This window comes from Microtus pennsylvanicus, chromosome 10 (genome assembly GCF_037038515.1).
Source record: "Microtus pennsylvanicus isolate mMicPen1 chromosome 10, mMicPen1.hap1, whole genome shotgun sequence".
Classification (NCBI taxonomy): Eukaryota; Metazoa; Chordata; class Mammalia; order Rodentia; family Cricetidae; genus Microtus; species Microtus pennsylvanicus.
The window spans coordinates 58,141,087-58,164,798 of record NC_134588.1 but is presented as its reverse complement, the minus strand read 5'-3'; the positions used below and the strand labels follow the sequence as shown (position 1 = coordinate 58,164,798).

The window sequence follows — 23,712 nt, the reverse complement described above, 5'->3', positions numbered from 1 at the left end:
AAGAAAAAGATACATGTTCTTTAAAGAAAAAAGAAACAGCATAAAATATTTAAGTGAAATGATCCTATTGCGACAACACTTAGGCTGGTTCACAATCCTTTTGACATTTTTTTTCGCAAAAATACCCATGTAGGTACATATTATTCTTTAAAATAATATCATATTTTAAAAAATATGAAATTGACTTTTGTAATTTGCTTAAAAAGGAATTTTGCAAAATCTTTGGCAAAAGTCCCTAGTAATTTGCCTTTTTACATTTGTTTGTTTTCTGCATGTGTATAGATGTGTGGGTGTCCATTATGGCACAGATATAGAAGCCTGAAGACACCTGGGGGTGTCTTCACTCTAGTGGGTTCCAGCCATCAAACTCCGGGCATCAGAATTGACAACAAGCACTTCATCCACTGAGCCATCTCGCCAGCTCTAAATTTGATTTTTTTTAAATCTCAGATTGTTTGTTATACAGATGTCATACATCTTCCTCTTTTCTTATCGACCCTCCCCCTTATACATATGCATGATTTCTTACGGAATACGTACTAAGAATTATTTTTTATTTTATTGCTATAGCCAGAAATGCTAATGGGACTATGGCCATCATCAGATGGGTATTAAAACTGAAATATAAAATATAATCTCTTTTTTAAAACTGTAATGCTCTGTAAACACACACACACACACACACACACACACACACACACACACACACACACCAGGACTGACAATGTTTCATTGGGGGCTTCCAGTCATCTCAATTTTTAAACATATACAACATTAGAGTATAAGAGGGGGGGGTATGATTAAATTCTATAAAATCATTAATTCTGTAGATAGAAAGGGAAACATATAATTCACTTAAAATTGAGTGGAAACTGGGACTGAAGGTGTGACATATTAGCATGTATGAAGTCCTATGTTTGATTCTACACACATGCACATACACACACATTAAGGGGCATGTAGAAATGTGTAGCAGACAAGAAACATCAAAATAATGAATTAAAGTGCCCTCATTTTAAAATCTTTCTAAGATGATGTGTGCTGGAAACCATCATGATTTCTTTTTTTTTTTTAATGAATTTTCAAGTACTTATGTTCTGAATTTTATAATACACTTTTAAGTTGTAAAATATAAAGTTAAATCAAAATTCCTTTGTTAACTTTTGGTAGAATCATGTATCTTCTTGTAATACAGGAGCAGTACAGCCTCAAGTTCCAGAGCAAATGGGAACCATTGCAAATCTGAGGGTCAGGAGGAACCCTCGGTCCCACAGAGTTCTACGCAAGCCCCTGAAGGAGGCAGTGAAACAGGTTAGGTTATTTTTTTTTCTCTAAGCAGAAACCTCGGTGCTGAATAGCCACCTTTTCTTTTCTACTCCCCAACAATGGTTCATTTTTGTTTGTTCTCCGTAGAGTGAGATTTTGTTTTACTTTTAAAATGTATTGTGTGGGGAAATGCCTGTGGAGGTCAGAGGACAACTTTGTGAAGTCTGCTCCCTCCTTCCACCTTAGCCTGGGTTCTAGTGATCAAGTCCGGGTTTCCAGGCTTACATTTAGCAAGTGTCTTTACCCTCTGAACCATTTTGTCGGGCTCTGGGGTGAGATTTTATTTGAATGTTAAAGGTTTCTGTCACCCAGACAGAATTCAAAGCCATTTATTTAAAGGAATGTGGGATGTTATGGTTATATTTATTTTTCTCTTTAAACCTAGATTTAATGATGATGAGATTTTATTTGAATGTTAAAAGTTTCTATCACCCAGACAGAATTAAGAGCCATTTATTTAAAGGAATGTGGGATGTTATGGTTATATTTATTTTTCTCTTAAAAGCTATATTTAATGATGATGAGATTTATTTGAATGTTAAAGGTTTCTATCACCCAGACAGAATTAAGAGCCATTTATTTAAAGGAATGTTGGGGTGTTATGTTTATTTTTCTTTAAAAACTAGATTTAATGATAATTTTGTTTAACTCTAGGAGTTCCTGAAGAACTATCAGAGAAAGGAACATTTTCAGAAAACCTCACTCAAAACCAGATAGATATAGGTGAGTTGTCTCTCTGTCTTTAGGAAACTGGCTCATAGACAAACCTAAACGGTGTTAATCTGTATAAATCTCTCCAGAGGAAAAGGTCACTTCCAAACAATAGCTGTGCCATTTTCCTGTCTTTTAAGGGAATCAGACTTAATATTAGAACATGTCAGTTCCTATGTTAAGTATGTAATGATAAACACATGACTAACTTATACACGACTTTGTTCTCTGACAGCACAATCTACTAACCTCCCAGCTGAGCCATTGGATCCTAATTCGGGAGAAAGGAATGACCCAGCTCCTGACAGCCCGTGTGGGGTTCCAGAAGTTACTTTGTCTGAAACAGGCAAGGAGGCTTCTGAGCAGACTGGCACCGAGAGTGCTACCAGTCAGACTAGCGCCAACCCTGAGCTCCCGTCTCAGACAGAAGCCATCGAGCCTTTAGCTCACGAAGACACATCAACCAGGGACTCTGCTCTCCAGGACACAGATGACAGTGATGATGACCCAGTCCTGATCCCCGGTGCAAGATATCGAGCAGGACCTGGTGATAGGTTGGTGTGTTTTTAATTAGCATAGAATATAAAATATGTAATTCACAAGAGCTTGCTTGAAGCCAAATGAGAGGCTCTTCATTTTTACAGTTGTTTCAAGAGCTGTCACAATCATATATGACACATAGAATTTTAAAACTGCAAATGATTCTACATATTCTTTGAGCAAACTGTATGAAGAAGTGAACAGAAAGTGTCTTTGCTCAGTATCTTCTGCCACTGAGGCTTATGCCTCAGTGTGTGGATCAAGGGAGGGGATGTTGAGAATGACTGCCAGGAGAGTATGAGGTTGAGGGGACATTTAGTGGTGTCAGATTGTCCTGTAGAGATTATGACTCTTGGGTTTTGTTTGTTTGTTTATTGAAATGGGAGTTGCACTGGGTAGCCCTGGCTGGCCTGGAAGTTGGTCTGACCTCGACCTCGAACTCACAGAGATTCGTTTGCCTCTGCCTCCCAAGTGCTGGGATTAAAGGTATGCACTACTAAGCCTGTTTTTTATTTTATTTTTGTTTGTTTGGTTGGTTTTTGCATTTTCTGTCCTGGAACTCACTCTATAGATCAGGCTGGCCTTCAGGCTAGCCTTGAACTCTCAGAGGTTCTCCACCTGTTTTTATTTTAATGTTACTTTTTTTTTCTTTTTTGTTCTCTCTGGTAGTATGAGTGTTCTCTTTTGAGGAATACTATGTTTTTCTGTTTTCTAATAATGTTATAACGCAATTAGGAAAATGAAAAAGTACAATGGGTAATAAATATTGTAGCAATACTAGAAAATTGAATTGTTATTATATTTGTATGATTTTTTCCATTCTTTGATTATATGAACAGAAGGAAGCATTTTATTTTTGGTGGTAAAATACCTTTTAATATCTTTTAAAATCACTAGGCCTGGTGATGCAGGCCTGTAATCATAGCTACTTGGGAGTTTGCAACAAGAGGATCACAAGTTCCAGGTCTGTCTATGAAGCTTAGTGAGGCTGTCACAAAATAAGAAGTCAAAGGAAAGAGGTGGGAATTGCACTCACTTGCTAGCATGTGGGAGGCCCATGTTCATTCTTTGGTACCCAAGGAAGGATAGTGTGTTGTATCCCATATATATGGAAAACTACCTGTATGATTAGTACTCTGTTACCTCATTGTTCCGGAAAATCCAGTTTTATCGTTGAAGTCCCAATTCACACAGGAATGAAGTTCTGTTTGGACCATTTTAGATACTTATGTGTTGAACAGACTTTTATCAAACAATCAGTTTCCATTTTTGACATAATTAACAAGATTATACATGTATAATAAGAAGATTAGTATACCATTAAAACTTACAATCCAGCCAGGCATGGTAGCTCAAACCTGCAATCTGAGTACTTGGAAGGCCGAGGCAGAAGAATTTCTGTTTGCATTTAAGACCAGCTTTTAACTACATAAAGCATTACAGAGTAACCTCGGATAAAGAATGAAATACATTTAAATATCAAAAACAAAACAGTAACAATGCTGTCAAGTTGTTAAGAACATCATTACTTGGGTTTGAATCCACCCCTCCTAACAATGTTTTCCCATATACGGTACTTACTGATTCAAAGGCTTGGTTTCCTTTATATTTCAAGTGGGGTTATGAAAATGAGTCAATCGCAGGACCTGGCTCACATTGAAAATACTGATAATGTCATTAGCAACCAATCTATTTTCTGTGTAAGACTACCTAATCCTGAAAAACAATTGCAGTAAGATTGGCTCAGTGAAACTGCTTCTGCTAACCGTGGAAAGAGATGTTCCTTCCATCAGCTCTGAAAAATGTTTACTTTGCTAGGGCACTTTTCAAATAATCTTTCCTTATATTCCTACTTAAAGATTAATAAAATGAGATTTTTGTCCGTGCTCCAATGTGGGTCTCTGTCTCTGTCTCCTTGGACTTCCCACAGGGCAGGGAACCCTGATTGCTCTTTTGGCTAACGAGGGAGGGGGACTTTATTGGGGGAGGAGAAGGGAAATGGGAGGCGGTGGCGGGGAAGAGACAGAAATCTTTAATAAATAAATAAATAATATTAATAAAATGCCTTCCACCTGTTAATTATCAACCTCCCATGGTTTTTGATCATTGTTTTGTTTTGAAATAGAATGTTACTATTAGCCCTAGCTGGCTCTGTAACTCAAGCTGACCTTGATCTCTCAGTCCAAATGCCAAGGTTACAGGCACGTTGCACAATCCTCTGGCTCAGGATACATACACACACATGCAAAGAAAACTTTGTTCTATTCCTTACAAGGTCATTACTACTTAATGTATACAGGTAAAGTTACCAAGCATAGCACAAGTCGAAAATCAAACTGCTGATTTCTAAAACATCACCATTTTTATAATATTTAGGAGAATGCTTATTCTCCAAAGGTTTCATCTGCCACGAAGTTGGTACCTGATAACTTGATTAACCTAGAAAATTCAGATGTTGAATTAGATTAGTTAAATATTTAGAAGGCTGGTATTTATGGATAGCAGCATGGAACTGCCTCCTCTTTATGCATGAGCTTAAATTAAACTTTTAAAGACCGGATATTATTTAACAATCTGTATAGTCAGGTTCATTGACCTAAGTTTGGCCTGTGTATTACTTAGCTTTTATAGGACATAAATTTATAGGCTAGCAACAGAAATAATAATAAAATTCTTACTCTTCAGGAAACTTAAAAATTTATTGCAGAAGAAAATATACAAGCCATTCAAAGCAAGAGAAAACTAAGTATCTGAAACTAAGTAAAATGTCCCCTGTGTAAATATACCCAACTGAGGTGATGCTAATGCCATTGTAGTGCTTTTTCCGCATTATAACCGGTTCCCTCGAGGCTTGCTTTGTCTTTTCCCAGGTTTGGTGTTGTTTTCATTTGTTTGTTTGTTTATTTGGATATGCTTTTCTGTTGCCTCATTTTGTAGTCCTGGGGCCTTGAATTCAAAGTAATCTTCTGCTTTAGCCTCTGAAGTAATTGTATTACAGGCAAGAGGCACATCTAGCCTCTCCTCCTAGCTCTTTACCAGAAGCTTGTAAGTGATAAAAACAAGACTCTGGAATCTGGTCTTTCTGTGGTGTGCAGCTTCCCTAGCTCCACTTGCTGTGTGGCTAGGGTAAAGAGTGTGCCTGCTGTGTCTGCCCTCTGCATCATCCTGAGGCTGCTGCCATCTTGTTACTGCTTAGTGATGGACCATTTGCGTGGCCTCAGGCCCAGTTTGTTGCTTCTAAATTTGGAGGTAAACAATAGATCGACTTATATTTTAAAAGGAGCAAGTTTTAAGAGAATTGACTTGTAAGAACCCAAATCATTTCCCATCTTGTAAAAGTAGCAATATTTGGGCTACTTTCTGTCTCTGAACAGGCAAAGGTACATGCTACACATTGGTGAAACACCCAGCTAGCAGAACGCAATCTTAGTCACTCTGACGCCATTTGACCACTCTAGGCCCAGTCTAGAAGTGCAGTGTGCCGTCAGTGTGCCCCAGAACACTGCCATTTAAAAAGCCCAGTCAATTAATTTAGTTAGGGTAGAGAAATGGTCCTCATAGTAAGAATGGTAAAAGTTAAATAGTTAAAAAGTTAAATGTACAGTTAGTTACATTTTTATTTAAATTTCTCCAAAAAGCTATATAGTATATGTCACAATTTTGCCCTGATTTTAATTTTATTGTTTTCTAAATTTAAACTTTTAAATGAAACCTTAAAAGTTTCATATAGTTAAGCCCTTGATATATATATTTAATTTAAAATACCAAATAGTCCTTGTACTATAGAGTAATGATTTCCATAATTCATCTGCTTGCATTCTTTTTGCATTTTTGAACTTGCTGTGTATTTGAAGGTGGATTTTAATTCCTGATCCTCCTGCCCCCACCACCAGGGTGGGATTACAAGCAGGGCCACCATACTTGACTATGAGAATTCTTAAAGTTCTGTTAAGTACTAAGCCAGTTTGCATTTTGAGGCTGAAATGAAGCATGATAAGGCAATGCCTTGGAAAATAAAGGCCATAGCAGCAACATAGGTAATTTAAATGTGAATGCTCTTCTCTAACTATAGCAAGTCTGTGTAAAAACAACTGGAACTCTATAATAGAGGTATTCAGACTTTTTTTCCCAAAGGGCAAGATAATAAATAATTTAGGCTTTGCTAGCCATGAGGTAAAGTGGAAACTATTACATAGGCACTTCTATAGCTATTTAAAATGTAACCATTTAAAAATGAGAAAACTGTCCTTAGCTTAAAGGTCATAAAAATAACTGACCAAAATTTAACATAAAAGCAGTTTGCTGATGCCTGCTTTATAACAGATAGTCACAGAGAGAACCTGGCTATATCTCTTAATGTCTTTACTGGCAGAAATCCAGATTTTAAAAGAAATGGGTCCTCTTTTTCTAGGACATAAAAGCATAAACCATTAAATATAAAATAAACTGGTAAAAATACATTGTGTTCATTAATGGTGGTATTAAAAACAAGTAAAATTGGTATGTTTATTCCTTCACTAATTTCATATGCTGGATTTGTGAACATCAGAATGTACCTTGGGAATGAGAAAGTGCCTGGCTTTTCTTTCTTTTCTTTTGAGGACAGGATCTCATTGTGTGCAGCCCTGGCTGGCCTTGAACTCTGCTCCTGCCTCCAGAGTGCTGGGATTAAAGACGTGCAGCACCACCCCCAGCAAGCTTTTTTCTTAGGTAATTTTCTTGTAAGCTCCTCTTACAGAGCCAGCTTCATCATGGAGTAAATGGAATGATGACTTTTTTTTTCTTGATAAATCAAAGAAGAAAACAAAATTACTCTGAAAAAGACAAGCAAATAAGACTTTGTGAAGCCCTTCCTTAGTACACTGAATAGCTAAATTATTATAGTTCTAATGAGTTCTTCCTAGTGATTTAAAGTATTCAGCCCATATTGCTCCATTAATTATTTTTACCTTTTTATTGTTTTTATTGAGCTATACATTTTTCTCCACTCTCTTCCCTTCCTCCCCTCTTGCCTTCTACCGTGCCATTATTTCTAAAGTGTATATCATTTGCAGAGAAATTTTGGTCCATCCAGTCTTTCCAGACTCTGTGGAGCCAGAATTCTTCATACTATAAAAAGAGCTGCTGGCATACCAGCATTTCTTCACTCATTATTTCTGATTCATTTAATGATTCCACTTGCTTTATTAAAGAAAATTGCAGACGAAATCATCAAAGAGAAAACCTAGGGTTCCTAGGGAGTTAAAAGCCCTGGTACGCCATTTGCTTGTTCCTGTTTTGTGGTTCAGAGTCAGCTTCATGGCTTATTTTCCAAAGTGTAGTTCAGCCCTGAGGTTCTGCAACTGGAGGTGTTCAAAGTCAGTCCTGCCCCACATTGTGGCAGGATTAGGGCTGACTTAACTGGGAAGAAAAAGAGATTCACTGCAGTCTTCCTTCTGATCTTATTCAGTGAGTATATCTGTTTCCTTGATTTCTTCCTGCACATTCGTCACTTCAGGGACAATCACAGAGGGGAACAAAATCCTTTATATTGAGATGATTGATGACAAAAGTGGTGACTATAATGCTTTACATATTTGGTTTTTAAATCTTCATAAGTGACATTAGTTATTATGTTCCCTTCACTAGATTTAATATCAGAGGAACAGCAGTAGGTGATAGAATAATGAGGTAATTCAGAGTGCTCCTTCATTTCTTCTTTATGGTGGATTTACCAGGTCCTCTCTTTTCACAGCTAACCACCTTACCTATTAACAGTTAATAACCTCCTTTGACCTTACTGATCTGCATGTACTGCATGGGAGTAGAATGAAAAGATGTCCTGTGTGCAGATGTGACTGCATTCCCTCCGTGTGGCAACACGTAACTGTTGTCTGATGGGGTCCCAAATACCAGTAACTTGCTTTGAAGTTGGTTGAAGAATGCAACTTATGTTTTCTTTAAAACTTGATTGGCATAATAATTAGAAGTTTTTGTCATTCATATGTTCTTTTTCTTCAAGTCTAACTCTGTGCTATGTTTTAAGATTCTGATTTTTCAATGCCATCTTTTTATAAGTAGCTGAATAATTTAAGAATATCACAGTCCAAGTTGATACAGAACCCATAAATACGTCCCTAATTGAAAAGCTGCAGCAGCACACATTTTTTAGTAGGATGTTGAAGTGAGCCCCATATTCTATCGGTCGTCTACCCATGCCTGGCTTACTGTAAAAAGTAGCCAAACTAAGAAGTGGCGTGTTTTTCTGACCTTATCAGTTTCTAAAACAAAGTAGTACATAAAATATTTAGTAACAATATGGAATACAGAAATAATAAGGTAAGCCAAAAATTAACATAAATCTATAGTATTTCCTCATCAAGGCTATCCCAGTAAATTTGGGTTCAGTTTTGCTTTTTAAAACAAGTTTTATTTCTATTATTATATGTATAGTTGAGGGCGCATATGGTCTGCATTGTGAGCGTGGCAGCTGAGAACGACTTTGTGGAGTCCCCTTTTTTCGCCTCCACCTTTATGAGGGGCCAGGAAATCCAGTGCAGGTCACCAGCTAAGCCACGTCACAGACCCTCGTTTTTGTTTTTATGCTGGTGTTTGGAGGCAGTTTTGACATTAAAGCATATTTGAAGTCAATAATTTTGCAAATGATTCAACTACTGACTGTCACTTTTTAATTTAATGACACCAAAATGGAATTTATTTCAAGGCTTTTTGATGTTTTTAACTTACTAAACTTTATATACCTGTACTCAAAGCTGGTTTCTGCTTTTAAAATGAAGATTACAACTAAAAAGTAACATGTTGCTTTAATTGAGTCTTATGGAGGCTAAAACTATAGAGTAGGCGATGTAAAAAGCAGTGACTGATGCTGAAATAAGATGTCGCCCTTTAGTGAATAAAACTAGACTCATTCTCCACCCAGGCTTTACGTAGAGATTCCTTAAGTATATTTCTAATTATACAACAGTGTTTTCCTGAGGTCACGTGCACACAGCTGCTCTGTTACCCCTTCTATAAATTTCTGCTGAAGTAAATAAGAAAAATAAAACTCACAGATATGACAGTTCTCACAAGAGACTGTGTTATATTTTATGACTATGCCTTATTGTATTGCAAATGCTACATAGCATATTGTTTCTTTGAGTAATAAATAAAATGGTACTTGTTCTCCTCTTTTTCTCCTGTAATCTCATCCTATCTTAGTCCGTTGAATAGTCCCCACTCCCTCTCTCCAGTCTCCTTCATTAGATGTACTTTCTTTTAAGAGATGGATTAGCCAGAGTGGAGTGGACACAGTCCCACAACCTGGTAGTCTCCAACATTTAGGAACTTTTTAAAAAAAATAAAAATAAAACAATCTTTTCTCATTTTTCATACCAATCCCAGTTCCCTCTCCCTCCCTTCCCCCACCACAGCCCCTATCCACTCCTTAGAGAGGGTAAGGCTTTTCATGGGGAGTCAACAAAGTCTGACACATCACTTTGAAGTAGGACCAAGGCCCTCCCCAATATATCTAGGCTGAGGGGGCTGGAGAGATGGCTCAGAGGTTAAGAGCATTGCCTGCTCTTCCAAAGGTCCTGAGTTCAATTCCCAGCAACCACATGGTGGCTCACAACCATCTGTAATGAGATCTGGTACCCTCTTCTGGCCTGCAGGCATACACACAGACAGAATATTGTATACATTATATACATATATACATACACACACACACACACACACACACACACACACACACACACATATATATATATATATATATATATATATATATATATATATATATATATATATATATATATATATAATGTCTGAGCATGATATCCTTCCAAAAAGAAAGAGTTCCAAAAAGCCAGTTCAAGTTCTAGGGATAAATCTTGGTCCCACTGCCAGTGTCCCCACAGACTGCCCCAGCCATATAACTATCACCCACATTCAGAGGGCCTAGTTATGGCCTATGTTCCCCCGCTGTCAGTCCAGAGTCAGGAATCAGTGAGTATATTTAGCTCAGGTCAACTGTTTCTGTGACTCTCCCCATCATGGTCTTGGCCTCTTTGCTCATATTATTGCTCCTCCCTCTCTTTGACCGGACTCTGGGAGCTCGGCCCAGTGCTTAGCTGTGGATCTCTGCATCATCTTCCATCAGTTGCTGGATGAAGGTTCTGTGATGACAATTAAGATCACCAATCGTATTGCAGGGGAAGGCCAGTTTAAGCACCCTCTCCACTATTGTCTTAGCTGGGGTCATCCTTGTGGATTCCTGGGAATTTCCCTAGTGCCAGGTTTCTTGCTAGTCCCATAATGGCTCCCTCAATCAAGAAATATCTTTCCTTACTGTCCCACTCTGTCCTTTCCCCATCTTGGCCATCCAGTTCCTTCATGCTTTCCTCCTGCTTCCTTTCTCTCTTCTCCTCCCCTTCTGCCCTCCCTCCCACCCCCCACTCTCAATTTTCTCAGGAGATCTTGTCTATTTCCCCTTCCCAGGGGGATCCATATATATCTCCCTTAAGGTTCTTGTTACCTGGCTTCTCTGGGGTGGTGGACTGTAGGCTGGTTATCCTTTGCTTTATGCCTGCTGTCCACTTCTGAGCGAGTACATACTGCATTTCTCTTTCTGAGTCTGGGTTACCTCACTTAGGATGGATTTTTCTAGTTCCACTCATTTGCCTGAAAATTTCAAGATGTCATTGTTTTTAACCTCTGAGTAATACGCCATTGTGTAAATGTACCACATTTTCTTTATCCATTCTTCAGTTGAGGGGCATCTAGGTTGTTCCCAGGTTCTGGCTATTACAAATAATGCTGCTATGCACATAGTTGAATGATAGCACTCTTGGGCATATACCCAAAGGATGCTCAATTATACCATAAGGACATTTGCTCAGCTATGTTCATAGCAGCTTTATTTGTAATAGCCAGATCCTGGATAGAACCTAGATGCCCCTCCATGAAGAATGAGAAAAGAAAATGTGGTCCATTTACACAATGGGGTGACAACCAATAATAGAATCATTTGCAAAATTATTGACTTCAAATATGCTTTAATGGGGGCTGGAGAGATGGCTCAGTGGTTAAGAGCACTGACTGCTCTTCCAGAGGACCAGGGTTCAATTCCCAGCACCCACATGGCAGCTCACAAATATGCTTTAATGTCAAAACTGCCTCCAAACACCAGCATAAAAACAAAAATGAGGGCCTGTGATGTTGCTTAGTACTGGATCGGCCCCTCGTAAAGGTGGAGGCAAAAAAAGGGGACTCCACAAAGTTGTTCTCAGCTGCCACGCTCACAATGCAGACCATATGCGCCCTCAACTATACATATAATAATAGAAATAAAACTTGTTTTAAAAAGCAAAACTGAACTCAAATTTACTGGGATAGCCTTGATGAGGAAATACTATAGATTTATGTTATTTTTTAGCTTACCTTATTATTTCTGTATTCCATATTGTTACTAAATATTTTATGTACTACTTTGTTTTAGAAACTGATAAGGTCAGAAAAACACGCCACTTCTTAGTTTGGCTACTTTTTACAGTAAGCCAGGCATGGGTAGACGACCGATAGAATATGGGGCTCACTTCAACATCCTACTAAAAAATGTGTGCTGCTGCAGCTTTTCAATTAGGGACGTATTTATGGGTTCTGTATCAACTTGGACTGTGATATTCTTAAATTATTTAGCTACTTCTTAAGACCCCAGAGAAACTAGGTAACAAGGAGAACCATTTAGGAGGGTTGATCATTTTGGTGGTGGGCACCCTGTGAGCATAGCTCAAGCAGATATCTTCTTGCCTCTGCCTTCAGAATAGTTGAGACTTCATGCATGCACTATCATTGTCCTGAACCTTCAGTTTGTCTTAAAATCAGCTTCTAAGTTCCACACATAAATCCTCAGATAATGGTTATAGTTGTGGTAAATATATCAATTTCAGTGAAAGGTGAGTATAATACAGTTATCTTTGTATTTATTTAAACTTTTGAAAATGTCTTTCAGTGGCTGGGGAGATGGCTCAGTGGGTGAAGTGCTTGCTTTGCAAGCATGGGGCCTGAGTTTAGATTCCTAGCATACACACAAAAGTTAGGCATAGTGCACGTGACTGTAACCATAGCATCTGGGTGGGTGGAAAGAAGTGAACCCCAGGGTTGCCCAGTCAGCAGGTCTATCTGAAACAGGAGCTCCAATTTCAGTGGGAGACCCTGTCTGGAATAATATAAGGTGTACATGGTTGAAGGAGACACCAGAGAGGATAGACACATCTGTACACACACAAATTCACACAGTAACATTTTGTAATTTTTTACAAAGAAATTTTACAAATCTTTATAAGAATTTTAATTTTTGTAACAAATGTGTTCTTTTACATTTTTATACTGATCCTGTACTGCTGATTTTTAGAAAGCAGTTGATTTGTATCCTAATTGTATTTCCAGCCACATTACTTTTCTAGTATTTCTATTAATTAGCCTATAAGTTATTTTTATTTTTATGTAGAAATTATATGGTCTACAAATGTGAATTTTCTTTCTCCTCCATTTTTTTCCTTACTGTGCCAGCTAATAAGGGTATCAGGTATCACACCTTACCCCTAACTGTGGGAAGAATGCCCCACTGGTGTGTTTAGGTGGGTAGTTAGGGTTCCTGTGGGTAGCTTATACAAGGGTCCCAATGTTCCTTTCTATCTTACTGCGGTACAGTTTCTGTCATGAATGGGGCTTGGCTTGATCAGATACATCATAACTTAGCTGGGTTACCTTGTGTTTGTTTTTGTTTTTCTCAATATATTAGATGTTCCTCCCAAATAGAATAATAACTGCTATTATTCATTAGTGATTTGGAAGTTCTGAATCAATTAATTTTACATATGCTACCTTAGTGCTTTAGTAAGCAAGCTCATCAAATACTCAGCCACTAAGCTCTCACAGCTGTAGAGCAATTTTGTTAATGCTTTTCATTTTCCTGAATAGTGTAGAGTACAGCAATTTTTATAGAAAACAAAATATTTTTAAATGGTAATGTGTAATTGTAACATCATTATTAAAATCCTAACAGTTTGCTGTTTCCAACCCTTTTCTATGAATATATAAATTTGTTTCTGTATGACCATTTAAATTAATGCCTAGCCCGTATCAGTTACAGGTTTTAGTAAAGAAATATGTATTTGTATTTTCAGTTTTTCTACAAGACTTTTTGGTAATTTGAGACAGGGCTTCTCTGTGTAGCCCTGGCTGTCCTGGAACTCTCTATGTAGACCAAACTGGCCTCAAACTCACAGAGATACTTCTGTCTCTGCCTCCCAAGTGCTGGAATTAAAGGTGTGCACCAGGACCCAGCTTCCCCATGACTTTATATTGTTTAACTTTTTTCAAAAATGCTATGTTCTGGAACTACAGTATGCTGCCGGTAGGAGTATGAATCTGTGCAATCATGTTCCCAAACTGGGACTATTTACTGTAGGCGAGCCTGGTGCACATTCTACAGTGCGGTGCACTCCTAGGACACAGCCGACGTGAGCATGTGTTCACCAAAAGATGTGTCATATGGTGATGGTGGCCCAATTTCAGTCATCAGAAACCTAACAACACAATAAATAAGTTATACTTATTCAAAGACATACTTTCCAGGAAAGATAAGTGAACTTCAGTGAGTGCATCAGCCTGAGTGGTTATTATAGTATCAGGCTAAGGGAGCCGGATGTGCTGGGGAGACGGCCACACAGGCATGAGGATCTGAGTTTGAGCCGGTAGAACCCATGCAAAGCCAGGCGTAGTAGATATGTCAGTAATCCCAGTGCTCCTTCCTTGAGGTGGGAAGTGGAGACAGGAGAATTCCTGTACTAATAAAATCAATCTTAAAGAGTCCTTTGTTCTCACATAGCTGCTGCTACCATCAGCCCCTTTGGAGAGAGGATGGAATCTGTCTCTTTACCTGCAAGTTTCTCCTTTAGTGTGGAGCCATATAAAAGAGTCACTACTTGAAGGTTTTCATTTTATCTCTTACTGATATTTATTCTCCTCTTGACTGGTCTGCTCTTGGAACATCTTTAAACTATGTCAGAGTATTAGTTTACCACTGCTCCCATGTTCTTATTTTCCTTGGGGTTCTCTTTATGGCCTTTGTGAAGAGAAATACTTACAAATTGAACAGGGCATTGGGTTTTTGTTTCTTTTGAGACAGCGTCTCAAGTAGCCCAGGCTTCAAAATCCACTTTGGAGTTAGAGCTGATCTTGGTTCCTGATCCCCTTTTACCCCCCAAGGGTGTCACTCCAGGCCTAGGCCACCAAACAAGGTGAACAGGATGTTTTGTTTGAAATAAAATTGCACATGAATTTTGTCTGTTTGATTTTATAAAACAGTACTTTAGCAACTACTGTGTCGCATGCTGTTTTCTTTGTCAACCAGTACCAGTTTCCTAAGTGACCACTGAACTAAAATATCTTGTAGTAACTCAACTGCTGTGATGAACTCTGCCTTTTTATGCTTTTGATTGGGGGTGCTTTATTAAAATAATGTGTTTGAAATATAGACTTACTGTATTTTGACATTTTTCATCATTATTCAGAAGTTGCCTGTGAATGTTTATTTTTGTTTTGTTTGAATTTGTAATACACAGACGCTCCGCTGTTGCCCGCATCCAGGAGTTCTTCAGGAGGAGAAAAGAAAGGAAAGAGATGGAAGAACTGGATACTTTGAACATCAGGAGGCCACTAGTAAAGATGGTTTATAAGGGCCATCGCAACTCCCGGACAATGGTACCTGACGCTCATGGCATTCTTTGATGTGGTGCAGTTGCCTGGGGTTTTTGTTGTTGTTGTTGTTTTGTTTGAGACGGGGTTTCTCTGTATAGCCTTGGCTGTCCTGGAACACACACTATAGACCAGGCTGGCCTCAAACTCACAGAGATCCACCTGCCTCTGCCTCCAGGGTGCCAACACCATCTAGCCTCCTGGTCCCCCCCCCCCGTGGTGATTTTGTTACTCCTTTATTCAAATGTGGTTCTTTTAGTCTTGTAATATATTGCAAAAAAAAAAAAACTCTACCTTACTAAAGAAATATATTTGCGTTAGAAAAAAATTATTTTAGCTTAGAGCAAGTAGATATTGCTTTTTATAAAAATTTATTTATTTATTGTTTATGCTTGCTATCCTCAGAAATTTACTATTAAATTTTTTAAAGTTAATTTTACCACATTTTGTTATTTTGGAATGAGAAAATAAATCTATATACAGTATCCAGGTTGAGTATAAAATACAGATACATTAATTACAACACCTTTTAAAGTAACAACACCTTTTAAAGCAACAGCTAAAAATTGGCTTTGATCACTCCTTGCTTTAATTCTTCATCTTTGAAATCGACAGGATAGACCAGGAGATCTGCAATCAGTTGTAGGGTTTAAAACCCACAAATTTGCATGCCCAGTGCAAGGAAACAATATAGCTATTACTCTAAACCATCCATAGCTAGAAAGTGTTCTGTATGCCTGTAGTGTTACCGCAAAGTACTTGCAGATCATGTTTTTACCTTCTTGAGATTCTAGGTAAAAATGAACTGAATTGAGGAAATAATTAGCTTTCTCTGTATATGTCATCAGTAGTAACAATTTCATCATTCTTAATCACATACTCATTATTAATATAAATAACCAATTTATATTTTATGCATTTTGCTAATTAGAATTTTAGATGAAAGTAGTTAAAAGGTGGCTGAGGCCATACCTCAATGGTCGAGTGCTTGTCTAGTGTGCACATGACCCCGAGTTCATGGCTTAGTACAGAAAGAAATGAAAACCCAAGGTGGGCAAGTACGCAGCAGCAGCTCCATATGATGGCAGGGTCTCTCCTTCCCTGCTGTCCTGCGGCAGCTGCAGGGGAAATGATAAAGACGATGTCTGAAGTGTAAACATCTTTTACAGTCCTTTCTTGTATGTTTATTAAAATAGGGTAGCCATTTAGTATACCATATTCCTTTGTCTGCTTGCTTGACTAAGGATATGTTTATCTTCTTAATTATGTGGGCTAACAGTTCATGAAAAGAATTCCTGTTTCCTATGAAATGTTTTCATTGTTTTATAGAGCTAAAATGAGATGGTTTTTAGAAAGCATCTATATGTATATGTATATATATATTGCATAATACTGTTTTAAGTCCAGAAATCTCATTTACTTGTTTAGCATGTATGAGGTACCTGTTGTGTGTCAAATAGTGTCTCATAGCAAAACCTGCTCTTAGAGGAGGCCTCCCATGTGTGGCCACTATGTTATTCACCAGTGAAGTGCTATCATGATTTTAAGATTCTTAGGGAGAAAAAACTTCCGTATTTCACTTTTTAATTTTAAAATCAATTCATTTACAACATAGGAATGGAATCTGTCTTTCTTTGATAACTTTGACTTAGATGTCCTCGTGCTTCTTAAAATCCCTCAGATAAAAGAAGCCAATTTCTGGGGTGCTAACTTCGTAATGAGTGGTTCCGATTGTGGCCATATCTTCATCTGGGATCGGCACACTGCTGAGCACTTGATGCTTCTGGAAGCGGATAATCATGTGGTCAACTGTCTGCAGCCTCACCCATTTGACCCAAGTAAGACAGCTTTCATAGAGCAAGTGTAGAGACTGCTGGTGCCGTTCATCAGTGGAGTCAATATTACAAAAGTCTGAGTTGCCCTACTAAGCACTACTAGAGAGAGTTATAGCTCTACATGTATGGGAGAGCCCTATTCCTAGCTGAGGAGATACAGGCAACTAATGCTGCAGGTAGAGGAAGAGCCATTTTCCCTCAGGGATGTGGCTCCTGGTAAGTTGCCATGCTGGAGGATAGCCCAAACTCATGCGCAGTCTGGCAGCACTGACTGGATTTGTGGTTTTAAAAATGAGTACATAGAGTTAGGAAGGATACATGGGTGACAGTCTAGGAAGAGCGAGAGAAGGGAAGGGGGTTGATCAGAACATTTTATGTGTATGTGTGAAATTCTCAAAGGACAAATATTTTTAAAGGTTCCCACCCTCAAAAAGAAAGAAAAGAATATGCTTTTGACAGATACTCTAAAGAAACAGGTTAAAAGGCTTATTCTTCTAATATTTAAGATTTATAGAATCTGGCATGACCGAATTTCTCATCATTTATTCAAAACAAGCCTCCAAATCTTTTTAAGACTTCACATGTCTGAATTAATTTATTAGCATAAAATAGAATTGGCTTGCTCTTGCCTTCTTTTTGAAGTGGCCATATATTTCATAAGAAAACAATGAATATGACAAATTTGAGTGACTTCAAGGTCTTAAAATTTCCTTCTACAGTTAGTTACTTTTAGGAAATGTTCCAAATGACAATTAACAGTTAATTATGTGGTAAAAGACTGGAGAGATGGCTCAGCAGTTAAAAATATTACTACCCTTGAAGAGCACCCAAGTTTGCTTCCCAGTACCCACATCAAGTAGCTCACAGGGAAGCTGATGCCCTCTTCTGGCCTTTGCATGCACCTGCACTCTTGTGTACCCATATGCGTGGGCACACACACACACACACACACACACACACACAATTTAAAACAAATCTTTGGCCAGGTGTGGTGGCACACACCTTTATTTCCAGCACTCAGGAGGTAGAGTCAGGTAGATCTCTGTGATTTCTAGGCAAACATGGTCTACATAGTGAGTGCCAGGACAGCCAGGGCTATGTAGAGAGACCCTGTCTCAAAAGACAAATAAACAAACAAAATACTTCAAAAATATGTATACTAGTTTTCATTCTAGCCAAATTTTGTTAATTTTGCAGCTATGCTTAATATTTATATCTTGAATTTATGATAAAGGTATAAATTTTCTTTCTAGTTCTAGCCTCATCTGGTATAGACTATGATATAAAGATCTGGTCGCCACTAGAAGAGTCAAGGATTTTTAATCGAAAACTTGCTGATGAAGTAAGACTTTTACTATATTTCTATTTTAATTTTTTCTATAATGCTATCTTAAGAGAAAACTAGTTTGTTATTAGTTGCTAACATAAAACAAAGTCATTCAGTTAAAGAAGTTAAAATTTTAATCTCAGCATTCATGATGCGTAGGCAGATGGATGTCAAAGTTCAAGGTCAGTCTGGTGGTCTTTATAGCAAGTTCTAGGCCAGCCACAGCTATAAAATGAGACCATGTATTAGGAAAAGAAGGGGAGCGAGAAGAGGCCAAATCTTTAAAAAGAAAGGAGGTCAAATCTTTTGAAAAAGAAAAATGAGCCAGGCGGCGGTGGCACATGCCTTTAATCCCAGCACTTGGGAGGCAGAGGCAGGCGGATCTCTGTGAGTTCGAGGCCAGCCTGGTCTTTAAGAGCTAATTCCAGGACAGGATCCAAAGTTACAGAGAAACCCTGTCTCGAAAAACCAAAAAAAAAAAAAGAAAGAAAGAAAGAAAGAAAGAAATATGAAATAAAAACATATCTATATAGTAAATGTAAAAACTAGATTGTTATCTTACTAATTATAATATTGACTTTAATAACAGATTAGGAATATATTTTAAAGAAAAATAAGTTTGATTGTCATACCTATTATGTATAACAGAAAGCATTAAAAGGGTGTATACTGCTGGGCAGTGGTGCACACCTTTGATCTCCTGAGGGAGAGGCAGGTGGATCTCTGTGGGTTCAAGGCCAGCCTGGTCTATAGAGTGAGTTCCAGGACAGCTAGGGCTGATACACAGAGAAACCCTGTCTCGAGAAAAGAAGAAGAAAAAGTTTGTCTTTTAAGAGTGTTTTGTTTGCAAACAAATTGATTGTGTAGTCTGTAATTCACCTTCTACCACCCAGGAAGCTGAAGAGTTCTTTCTGTCAAACAATCACACTTCAAGACTGTCCTAATAAACCGGGGGGTGGAGAAGGGATAACCTTACTATATGCGACCCTCCATAATTCATAATTGTAGACATTTCACTTTTTTTTAATTTTGGGTTTTTCACAGAGGGAATTATGACTGCCCCTCTCAACCCCACCCTCACTCCCACAAGTGTCAAAAGGTAGAGCAACAAGTGATCAGATAATTCATTACGTTTTAAGATTCCCTTAGTTCCTTGGTTTTACTCATTTTCATTAAGTTTTTAACTAGCATACAAAATGATGGGTCTCAGTGAGAGAGGGGTGTGTGTGTGTGAAGTTCTGCATATGAAAACACACAAGGTATTTTACCTGTACTGTCCTGTTCCCCTTTCTTGCCTCTGCCGCTCTTTTCTTCCTCCCTGCTCCCGCTTCACTTCTGTTTTCATGCCATGTTACTTTACTCTTCATAGCAGAGACAAACATACTGTGTTCATCTTTCTGAGTCTTGTCTATTCCACTGAGCACGGTAATCTCTTTTCTACCCATTTTTCTGCAGAGGACATAATCTAACCCTTCTTTCTGATGACTTAACCCTAGATACATTTTCTTTATCCGTGGATGTCTAGGCTGGTTCTGGTTTGGATTTATGAGTGCTGCAGTGGTACACATGTGTGCACGAGTATCTTAGACTCCTTTGCGTATAAACACAGGGCTGATATGGTAAATCATATAGTAGTCCTATTGTAGTCTTTTGGACGAAGCATCACACTGATTCTGATAGGAGCTGTACCAGTTTATATTGCCTCCAGCAGTACACCCTGACTCTTTTCTCACACTTCCTCTCCAGCATTCATTGTCATTTGTTTTCCTGTGGTGAGATGATATCTCAGTGTGCAGGGTTTTTTGTTGTTGTTGTTTTTGTTTTGTTTTTAGAGCCAGGGTTTCTCTGTAGCTCTGGAGCCTGCCCTAGAACTAGCTCTTGTAGACCAGGCTGGCCTCGAACTCACAGAGATCCGCCTGCCTCTGCCTCCAGAATGCTGGGATTAAAGGTGTGCGCCACCACCGCCTGGCCTAATTTTTTTTTATTGTTTTGATTGGGGAACCTCAGCTGGCCTCAGAATGGCTCTGTGACCCAGGCTGACCTCAAACTTGCAGAGATCTTCCTGCTGTAGTGCATTGCCCTGCTGGCTGAGGGTATTGAACATTTTCTTTCTGTTTATTGGTCACTTGTATTTCATTTGAGAACTTCCTGTCCAAGTATTTTCTCCACTGGTTGGATGACTGGTTTTTAATATTGAATTTTCTGCTCTCTGTCAGATGCACAGTTTACATAGATTTTACTCCCATTCTGTAGGCTTGTCTTTTCACTGTGTTAATGGGAAGAAGCCTTTTAATTTGATGAAATCCTATGTGTCCAGTCTTGGAATAATTTCTTAAGCTATTAGAGTTCTTTTTATTAAGTCCCTTTCTGTGTTTATATCTTGAAGTGTTCTTCCCTAACACTAAAAGTTTCAAATCCTACATTAATGATCCATTTTGAATTGAATTTTGGACAGAATTAGAGATGTGGTTGTAATCTCATTCTACTTGGGGATTTTCAGTTTTCCCAGCACATTTGACGAACAGGCTCTCTCTCCAGTTTAAGTTGTTTTACATACTGTGAAAGTCTTCATCTTCCTGAGTAGGTTTGTTCATGGGTATCTGGTGTGTTTATGGATTTTGATGCTGTTGGAACGGGGATGTTCTTGTTTCTTTCTCAGCACATGTGTTATAGGGAAATAGGAAAGCTACTGGTTCTGTATTTTGGGTTTTGTAGTTTGCTGCTTTGCCTGGGACAGGGGCCAGGAGAGTGCAGAAAGGACTAAATATGGCCAAAGTACAAGACAATGCTTGAATTAACTAAAGTTATCATGAAACCCATAATTTTTTACAATAAATATAAATCTTTAAAGTCATGCTAATCTCTGATCTTCCTTTAAGCTCAAGTTAAAGTAATTGTTTGACATTGAATAGCTTTAAGGTGGAAATGTAGACATTATACATAAAAAAGAATGAAATATTCCTCCTAAGACTTGGTGATTTTGAAAACTGTTTCATAATCTTGAAGGCCAGGATGCTGTTACTGTGTGAACTCTGACATAGTTGTCTCACCTGCTGTAGGTTATAACTCGGAATGAACTCATGCTGGAAGAGACTAGAAACACCATTACCGTCCCAGCCTCTTTCATGTTGAGAATGTTGGCGTCGCTGAATCATATCCGAGCTGGTAAGAGCTTCTACTCTATCACTAACATCATTATTGCACTGAAAACAGTCAGCCCTACTTTACAGAAGTTTCCGTGACTTTCTTAAGATCCAAAAATGAAAGCAACAACTTCAGAACCAGGATTTTTTTCTGTGAACCCTTGCCTTAGCCCAATGAATTATTTCCTTATAAACTAAGTTTATTGGAAAATGGTAAAATGAAAACAGAGTCGCTTGAGAGCTCTTTATTAGCTGATCTTCTCATAATACAAAATTGTACCATAAACCTCCAGACACACTGTACTGCTGGATGGTGATCTAAACACAAATAGAGGGAGGAGGAACAGTTGTCCAAAGTCACCTGAGGCTACACAGTAAGTTCAAGGCTAGCCTAAAAGATACGAGATCCTGCCTCAGCTAACAAAACAACAAAAATACAAAGTTATGCTAAATATACTTTAATATAGATTTACTCAAAATCAGTAATGCCCCAAATAAAAACAAATATAACATGGTAAGAGAGAAAAATATATTACTGTATTTTTCAATAACTTTTTAAAGATTTATTTAACTTTATTCTGTGTGTATGGGTTTTACCTGCATGTACATTTATGTACCGTGTGTGTGCAGTGCCAGAAGAGGGTGTTCGATCCTCTGGAACTGCAGTTACAGACTGTGGTCTTGACCCGAGAGCTGCTGTGTGGGTGCTGGGAACTGAGCCATCTCAGTAACCCTTCAATACTTTAGATGATAAACTGTGGTTCAATGACACAAATCCAAAAGCTACATATGTTACAACCGATATTCAAGAGTAAATTGCATAATCTGTATTCATAACAGTAGAATTATTATCAAGTGTGTACTATGACAACATTTTTATCAGGCAGGAATGTTTATCACATCTCAGTGATTTCATAAATGCATTCATGTTAGGTATTATGCATCATTTGTAGAATACCTATTCTGTATATCAAATATTAACTTTTTTGAGACAGTCTCTCTGTGTAGGCCTAATTGCCCTGCAGTTTGCTATATAGACCAGGCTAGCTCCAAATTCACAAAAATACACCTGCCTTTGCCTCCTGAGTACTGATATTAAAGGCATACATCACCAAAGCCAGCAGATACTAACCCCCTTTTGTTTTTAATTAAAAGATTTTACTTTAGATTTATTTTACCTTATAGTATGGGTATTTTGCCTGCATGTACATGTTCTCTATATGCATGCCTGGTGCCTGGGGAGCTCATAAGGAGGTGCTGGAGAGTCTAGAACTGGAGTTACAGGTGGTTGTGAACCACTAACTATGTGGTGCCGGCAACTAAACCTGCATCTTCTGCAAAAGCAGCCAGTGCTCTTAACCTCAACGACCTCTCCAGTCCCTCAGACATTAACCCTAACCTGCCCAGGCCATCCACCTGATGAATGTTAAAGCCTGAATCCGAAACTACCTTCCTCGTGACTTAGGATTTCATGGACAGCCATGTATTCATGTCAGTACTCTGACATGCAAGTCCTCGATGATAGACACACCAAACATCGTTTCTCCTCAGTTTTTGTAATACTGTCCCCTTCCATCTGGTGTTTGGCGTCCTTCTATTGTGGGCTATTTACTTAATCTGACCTTAACATTTTCCTCATTACTTGGAGAATTGTGTCTGCCATGAATGTCCTAAACACCATTCTTACTGTGGTAAGGATGCCTTCTTCTTCTGCCATTGCCTTCTTCTTACACCATGATGTGATACAGCTTATCTTCATAAAATTTACATTCATTTCTCTATGGTAGAGCTCTTTGGTATGGTGCTGTTTGTGAAACTCTAGGTTCAATCCCCAGCATGGCAGAAACAAAACAAGGATATTAAATACCTTCATTGAACATCCTATCATAAGCCCTGAGGATAGAAAGTAAACAGAACTCTTGCTACCCCGAAGCTTAAAAAGGTCTAGTCTGGGAAGACAGGTTCTCAAGTAGTATAACTGGGGTCATCACGGAGAGGCTCACAAAGGACTTTCATGAAGAAGTTGGAACAGTTTCACAAAAATGATTATAATTGTACTGCGCAGACTCGTGATTACTAATGAATT

At 38.3% G+C, this 23,712-nt stretch overlaps 1 protein-coding gene across 7 annotated transcripts in view; it reads left to right on the top strand.

The window, feature by feature from the left end:
- The window catches only part of Dcaf6 (DDB1 and CUL4 associated factor 6), a 111,583-nt gene that overhangs the window by 86,196 nt on the left and 1,675 nt on the right, over positions 1-23,712 (top strand). For 4 of the 7 annotated variants that reach the window (XM_075988474.1, XM_075988477.1, XM_075988475.1 and 1 more), the window contains 8 exons: positions 1,196-1,311; positions 1,981-2,049; positions 2,273-2,591; positions 8,206-8,247; positions 15,189-15,327; positions 17,003-17,159; positions 18,410-18,498; positions 21,543-21,648. In XM_075988474.1, coding sequence (XP_075844589.1) covers positions 1,196-1,311; positions 1,981-2,049; positions 2,273-2,591; positions 8,206-8,247; positions 15,189-15,327; positions 17,003-17,159; positions 18,410-18,498; positions 21,543-21,648 — 1,037 coding nt within the window. The remainder of the gene's footprint in view (positions 1-1,195; positions 1,312-1,980; positions 2,050-2,272; positions 2,592-8,205; positions 8,248-15,188; positions 15,328-17,002; positions 17,160-18,409; positions 18,499-21,542; positions 21,649-23,712) is intronic. The other 3 variants (XM_075988476.1, XM_075988473.1, XM_075988479.1) reach the window with 1 other exon arrangement.